Source organism: Leiobunum rupestre, chromosome 2 (assembly GCF_980474605.1).
Source record: "Leiobunum rupestre chromosome 2, qqLeiRupe1.1.hap1, whole genome shotgun sequence".
NCBI lineage: Eukaryota > Metazoa > Arthropoda > Arachnida > Opiliones > Sclerosomatidae > Leiobunum > Leiobunum rupestre.
This window is the reverse complement of record NC_143385.1, coordinates 5,349,853-5,358,085: the sequence shown is the minus strand read 5'-3', so window position 1 is coordinate 5,358,085 and position 8,233 is coordinate 5,349,853. Positions and strand designations below refer to the sequence as shown.

The following is an 8,233-nucleotide window of genomic DNA, read 5'->3' as shown; positions in this document are numbered from 1 at the left end:
TTCATCGAGAAAATATACTATCAAAGCAAGTAAAAAGTTAAGAAGCTATTTAAATAATCAACCTTGTAAAACCAAGGTCAAAAATGTAACTTCACACTCCAGTACTTTGAATTCCTTGGGTTTCTCATATTAATTTATTTAATTGATTTCTAAACATCGTTATCAATATATTTATTATTAAACCAGATTTAATCACAATTCAAATGATTAAAACAAATCTTATCATGATTATAAACAATTAAACCACGACTAAAATGATTAAAACAAATCTTATCATGATTATAAACAATTAAACCACGATTAAATCTAGATTGAAATGATTAAATCTATATTGAAATGATTAAATCTAGATTGAAATAATTAAATCGAGATAGAAATAATTAAATTGAGATTGAAATGATTTAATCGAGATTAAAATGATTTGATTTAATCGAGATTGAAATCATTAAATCGTGACTAATAAACTTCAAAAAGATTATTATTTCTGGATTAAAATTATTTAATCGATATGGAAAAGATTAAATCGTGATTGAAATTATTTAATTGTGATTTAAATGATTTTTTATCACTTACAGATTATTATTAGGACAGTCTAAACTTTAGACTGTCCTAATAATAATCTGGGGGTCAGGTTCGTTGCTTTAGACTCTAAAGCAACGAACCTGACCCCCAGTCCTTTATTATTTGCGGATAGCGCAATTTTCATAGTTACAACTCGCAAACAATTGGTTATTGAAATCATATCCTTAACCTGATAAACATCAACGGCTTAAAAATACAGGTTATTAAAACTTTAATTAATTTATAAATATAAAAAATTATAAAAAGTAAATAAACAACAGATGAAGTGGGGATGTGTTGTTGGCTAAATAGTAATTAATCCTGTTTTTGGATATACAGATATTGTTCGTAGTGTCACCGGCTTAAAACAGTAGCCATGACAATATTCTACGTCACAGATCACGAGCCAAGACGCCGCACGATCCTAATAAACAATTAATCACTTGATCTTCATGTCATAGCCGACATAGACTCGTTACCATGGCCAGGAAAATAGTCCACACCCACTAGCAACCTACGGAAAGAAAATTCATACCACACACACAGTCATTCTCCACAAGAATAAATAAATATATTCTTGACCATATTTACGCAATGCAATTGATTTAATGGACACAAGTCGCCTTTGAGCTAGCACCTTATGTGAAACCCACTAATATATATAGATAAAGAGCAGGCTTTGAATTATAATAATAAAAAGCCTGTTAATTTTTTATAGCCTACCCAACTTAGTATGAGATATCTCCACTTAACATAAATTATAACTATAGTGTATTTACTGACAATTGGAGCAGGCTATAAAACCAACCTGCAAACCGGCTTTCTCACCTTAATATTATTTGAAATGCAGACAAACCAAGTGATACTTCCTGATTTTGGGAGACATAAAAGGTCGTCAACACGGAGCGGGATATCTCTGCATTACCAATATCGAAGCGCCTATAATTATTATTTACGTCAAAATAAAAACAAACTGATGATATACCGTATATTAGAATTTCAACATAAATTACGAATAAACACCTGTACGGAACTTTTAACGCGTATATAAAGAAAACCTCACAATATAAAATCCAGTAAATAATTTCCTGTTTATATCAAACCGAATGGGTTCGCGTTTCGGGAAAGTTGTAACCCAAAGTAGGCTGAACTACTCTACATTTCGAGATCAAATCAGTGACAACGTTGAAAGAGATGACAAGAAGAGCCCAAACATTTCGAAAGCGGATGAAATCGTGATATCGTACAGATCAACTTACATCTCGATGGGATCCGCCTTTTTGTCCGGGTTCTTGTTTTCAATGAGCTCGCTTTTAGTGAAAAGATTGCGTGACTATCCATCGGGAACACTCACCACGCTGTTGATCACTTTCCAAGTTCTAATAACACTGCCCTCGATCGCAAAATATCCTCATCGCATAATTACCAATTTACGAATCGTTATTACGCGCTTGTCTGCATTCTCTCTTTTTCTAATTTTGAGCACTTATTTGTGGGCCTTATCCATGGTCCAGTTAAGTCTTTTCGACGCGAATATGATTATCATCAGCTACCCCGTGTTGGCTACCATTCTGACGAGGATATTTCTGAAAGAGTCTTGTTCCACGTTGCAAGTGATAGCCATCGTGTTAACGTATGTCGGTCTGTCTCTATTGACGAAAATACCATGCTGCTTCACGGACACCAACTTTCAACGTTTCCCTAACGTTAGTAGTCTCCTAATAGCTTTCGCCTGCATGGTTTCGTACGCCTTGCTTGTAATAGCGTCTCGAAGCGCGTCCGAGCTTCATTTGTGGTTCAATATTTTCTATGTCAGTATTTTCGGAGCGCCTATCCTGATGGTCTTGATTTACTTCGTAGACAATGAGCGGAGATTTCCACTGTGCGGATCTGAATCGTTGAGTGTGGCGTCGTTGGTCGTGCTGTATGTTCTAGGAAACTACTTTTTTAATGTGTCCGTAGAGAACGGTGACGTAGCGCTTGTGTCCGTAGTTCGTACAGCGGCAGACGTGGTATTTACCTTCATATTTCAATCGGTGGTTCTCAACGACATTCCGGATACCATGGCTATTGTCGGTGGAACTTTCGTCATGTCCAGTGTCGTACTATACGGACTCAAACCACTGTTGCTACGAAAATTATAAATATTTAACCCCTATATCCAAAATCTCGAATAACTTTTGCCTGGTCATATTATTTTTGTATTCTGCTTTGAAAAATGTTCAAGTTTTCAATTGGTTATCGACCAACTAAGATTTCAACTTGTTCTTAGAGACGGATCATATATATCTTTTCAAAAATTACAATCACTTAAGAAAAATGTTACCACTTGCAGAATATTACCTTTTCCGCACTTCTTTTTAGGCATACTCTCAGTTTTAGTTGTAATAAGAAGTGTTTCATATGCAAATTAAACTTTTATATCGAAACAATATTTATTTTGGGAATGTACATTTAAACTACTTAATTAAAAGCGTCGAAAATGGTTGATCAAAGTTGCAAATTTCTATTCGATCATAATTTTATAAATTTTTATTTAATGAAATACCATTTGATCGCGATTTGGTAATCTTTTGCTTGCTAAAAAACATATCAGAATTTCATAACATTTTACTTTTACTGATATCAAAATTTCATTACAAATATATCCCTTACGAAAATGGTTGATCTAAAGAAGTGTTAGTTGTTAATAAAAAATTATAAAACAATATTGGATCAAATTTTAAGAAAACAATATTTGATCAAATTTAAATAAATATATTTGATTAAATTTAAATAAATATATTTGATTAAATTTAAATAAAAACAATTGATCAAATTTAAATAAAAATATTTGATCAAATGTTTATCACCATTTGATCGGTCCAATTTTTGATAAAATCTTTGGATCAAAATTTGATCAACCATTTTCGTACAGTCTAATATCCGCCAAGACAGTTGTCTTAAATCAAAAAATTTATTTCGGAAAACCTCATTTATTTTTATTAATTCTAAATTCAAAAGGACAAAATGAGTGTTAATTATCATCTTGATAACTAAATTTAGCGTGATAGTTTCCATTAACCTTCTTAAAATCTGGATGCAGAATAGAAAGAGTTTAGCAGAGCTCATGTTGTACCTACTTCACCACGATCCAAAACCGTAAATATCAAAGCAACTGTAAAAAGTATTATGATTAGTATAACAATCATTTTTATTGCCAGTTTCGACAAATTAAATTTAGATAAACTCGCCATGAAATCTATTTTTAGGTGATTGCGTGACAGTGGTTCACAGAGCAGCCAACGCAAGAAGTCCGCTTTTCTAAAGGATTTTCGTTTGCTTGACGTTTTAAAACATCAAAATCCAGTACTAAGTCTCGCAAAGGTCGCTAAAACTTGGTGAACTGAAAGGCTAATTTTTCAACCAATTTTGGTTCGGGGGAGGGGGAGAATTGGAAATAGAGCGAAGAAAAATGCCTACTTTAAATTTTTATTGAGGCTGAAAGATTATGATGTTATGGTTGTTGTTGTAGAGAGAGATATAATATATAATTTCATTTGAATCAATAGTTTCATCCCACTGCTTTTTTAACTAGATGTATCAAACCATTTTCTCAGGGTGTAATTTTCTTTCAATCCGAATTTATTTAAAGTTTTTCGAAAATTTTCTGAATGAAACTATAATCGCCTTGTTTGAATACAAAGTTTAAAACACCAATACGCGAGAATCGCGCTACCAGTGGCGGAGCCAGAAATCCTTCCAGGAAGGGGTTCAAACTATGTAAAATACCTGAGAGGGGTCGAGAAGGGGGATAAATTTTAGTCCAGCCAAAGTTACATCCAGCATTTGTTTGAAGACGGAAACCCTACCCTTTTCTATACGCAACTGGGCAGTCCACATTGTAGTGCCACCGCAGCGAAGTGGTTTTAAGACGCGAGGTTTTTTTTTCTGTATTGATATCATTTGAAGACTGACTTTAATTTGGCGCTGCGGCAGAATTTCAAATGAAAGAACACATTTACGTTTTGAAGCATGTGTCATAAGATGAATCCTAAACAGAGACGTGAAATAAATTTATATTTTGTTTACGTTTTCTGAATACGTTTTAAGTTGCGGGTTTCAGGCTGTACAATATTTACGTTTTATAAGTGCAGAACGAACGTTTTTACTTTTTACCCGTTAATTGACTTTAATACCTTTATTACGCCGGGAGTAGTGGGGTACTCCTGTAATCCCTAACGTCTGAGAGGCAGAGTTTGGGGATGGCCGTGTGAGGACGAACACCAATCCCCCAACGGGTGGTCGGAATACTTCCGCCACGGGTGTCCCCACCCCTGTCCCCACGTATCCCCACGTATCCCCCCGTTGGCGTGGCCGTTACACTTATCTCACCCTGATTAATTAGTTATTGTGTGCTGGTGTCTAAGCCCTTGGGTCGACACCGATGTGTGTATCTCAAAAAAAATACCTTTATTACCAGCAACTTATCAGATCATGGAATGAAACAAGTTGGTAATATCATTTTTCGGAAACTTGTCAGAACAATTTGAAGTGTATGTTTGCTCTTATACTTCAGCTTTCAACAACAACTTTATATATGAATGCAAAGGTTCAAAGAGTTAATTAAATAACAATTTTTAAATAATTTTACACGTATGGTTTGATTATTATACAGGTGCCACGCCGATAAAGCCTATTATGAAATGACCACTGTAAGATATCTCGTTAAAGCCAACCCGACTTTTCGGGTTTTGGCCAGTTCCGCTTAATGATTTTTGCACGTTCATTTCTCAAGTTTATCATAATGCAATCTGAATTTCTATAAAGAATTGAATCTCGCAGTCTCTGCTTTGCGTTGCTCATAGTTTTTCCATAATGGAGTCAGTTGACTCGCGTGGCATGAAGGGCTGGCATTAAAAGTCGTTCAATGACTTGGGCCTAAGGTGGTGCCTTGGGTATTAGCCTAGCTGATTATTATTATTCTTCTTATTATTATTGGAACTTTTATATTCGGATCTGGTCGCGTTAAGGTTAGTTGAAGGCTGACCAGGACAGACCCGTTTGCATTGTTTATAAGCCATTGTTTTGATCCAGAATTCGAACGTAGTTTTTCTTTTAGTTTCTTGGGAATAGTACGGAAATTTTCCTTTCAATGACCTGAGTTGATGTCTGTCCTTTCGGAAAATCGAAGCCTATAGTGTGAGCTAAAAATGCGTGCTAAACTGTAGTGAGCGTATTGCTCTATTCCTATTCCAATATTTTAAACTGGATTTGTAGCATGTGCCCTAAGTTAAATTTTGAAAAGAAGTTGAGGTTTACTATACGCGATGTCGCTAGTGTAAAACATTGTGTCGGCTTTCAAGACGATTATTTTATTGCTTCAAAAAGTAATTTGCATTTCTAACATTTTTAACAAATACCACGTTTATTGGCCCACGGATATTTCTTTTCTTTGTAAGCAGCTGTGTTTTGTAGTCGCCTACGTTATTATAAAAGCCCGTGCACGGAAAATGTATTCACTCAATTTCTGAAACTTATTTTGTTATTTTGACAATTATGGCTTTTATTCGCGATAAAAAACTATCGCTACGCTCCCTTTGGTTCGCCATCGGAACCTAGATAGGTAGTGGCTAAGGCAAACGCTATTCGTTTTTCGTAAATTTGTCTTTATAAATAATGATACTTTATTAAATATAATTTTTACATTGTTTGCTTATATTTTGATAAATTTAATTCAGAAAAAACATTCTTATTTGTTTTTAATTTGTCTGTAGCAGACACTAGAATTAGTGCTCCGCAGATCCGGCTCTTCGGAAGGAGCCGAGCCGGCTCTGGCTCTTGAGCCGACGTTGGCTCCTAAAAAACCCAGAGTCGGTGCCAGAGCCAAACGTCGGCTCCCAGATATTTAAGGAGCCGGAGCCGGAGCCGAAGAGCTGGCTCAGGAGCCTTTCTCTATTCTGTTAGACAAACAATTGAAACAATAAATTAAAAAATGAACGAATACTTCATAATCATTTTACTATGGATATTTTAATATAAGGAAATACAAAACTCATTTTTAAAAATGAAATTACGCAGAAACACATATTTTTTTTAATTAATCGCGTGTACTACTGTTGATTATTTGATATAATACCGTTGTGCGGCGGCTTAGACTTGTGCCAGATCCCATTGCTACTGGCTCTTTGGATTTAACAAACTCTTTAATAGTAGTTCAAACTTGAATAAATCCCACTATGTCTCTTTAAATGGCGATAAAAATTACAAGTTGAACCACTGTGACCTTTAACATGCTGACTAAATTTTAAATTCACAATTTAACACACATAATTTAAATTTAACAACGTCGCTCAATCTCATTTAACCATTAAAATGAAATTAATTAGTCAAATTTTGTATTACAATAACACAACTAAGGCTAAGGCTAACTGTGTAAGGCTTAGCTTACCTGCATTCTTTGCATTGAAATACATCCGCCGATGTCTCAGAAAAATGTATTTTCCATTAACCTCCCACCGATTTTTCTAATACATTTCCCTTAATTCTTTATCAATATCAATATTAATGAGCGACCATATTAATAAAAATAATAATAATAATAATCCGAAGTTTGTTAACTCAGTTATCAATTGGATTAAAGATAATTTCAACTCGTACCCTAGATTCGAATACTGAGAGTTTTCCCATTGGCGGTTTTGTTACGAAGCGTTTACCCTTTTCCGGCACGTAACCTCAGACAAATCGGGCTCCATCGGTTGCGGTAAGGCGCAAACCATGGAGCGAATTTTTTCAGATTTCCCGCGGGAAGTGGGTAAACGCTATCGGCAACGCGCGAGAGAGTGATTTTGAATCTAGGGTACGAGTTTAAATTATCTTTGATTGGATGCAGTCACTCAGTCACATCAATTCATAAAAAAAATCGAAACTTTAGGTTTAGTGGGACTCGTGAGTACGGATAGACTAAATGTAGTAAATATAAACTAAGTAGCAACCCACTACAGAAATTTTAGATTGAAACCGTTTACCAGTCCATTCTGAAATTTTAGACAAATGAACGTCAGTTTGATATACAATAATTGTGAAAGCATACCGCTAAAAGTAGACGACGACTACAAAACATTTCCACTATTTGATGCAAAAAGGGAAAGAGCCGGCTCTATAGAAATTGAGCCGGCTCTGGAGCCGATCTAAAGCTAAGGGAGTCGGAGCCATTTTGATCGGAGCCGGAGCCGTGCGGAGCACTAACTAGAATTTAGGTGCCACCTCAGATAAGCTAGCCCCGTTACGCTCGCGAATAGAATAGATACTACCTGTTGCCTAGGTAACCGAAAGATTAAAAATTTTCCAGAGTTAACACACAACAAAACAATATAGCTTTGCAAACTGTCACATTATAAAAAATTTGGGATCTAGCGTTGGAAGGATAAAAGCTTTCCCAATGATTCTGTGTACATTTAAATAAAGTAAAAAAATATTGTTAATTTTTACTTACTAGATAAGATATTAATTGTAAAGTTTTAAGCGTTCAATAGATAAAGCCTGTCATGCGCTAAGGATTTATGGAAATAAATTAGGCATTCTGATACCGTAAATGGACTGTAAACTACTTATTTCAAAATTGGGTTTTAGTGCTTCCTCGTTTAACGTCAGCAGAGATGCACCCGAGGCAATCGATTAATACTCGCTTTTT

General features: G+C 35.1%; 1 protein-coding gene across 1 annotated transcript; it reads left to right on the top strand.

Moving 5' to 3' along the window:
- The first annotated feature begins 1,667 nt into the window (after nucleotides 1-1,667).
- On the top strand, nucleotides 1,668-2,705 carry LOC149955585 (solute carrier family 35 member G1-like). Its single transcript, XM_090166696.1, has one exon. The coding sequence runs from the start codon at nucleotides 1,668-1,670 to the stop codon at nucleotides 2,703-2,705; it is 1,038 nt and encodes a 345-aa protein (XP_090022822.1).
- Nucleotides 2,706-8,233: the final 5,528 nt, after the last annotated feature.

Excerpts from the sequence above, each read along its gene's own strand:
- LOC149955585 (XM_090166696.1), top strand. The coding sequence starts at position 1,668 with ATGGGTTCGCGTTTCGGGAAAGTTGTAACCCAAAGTAGGCTGAACTAC.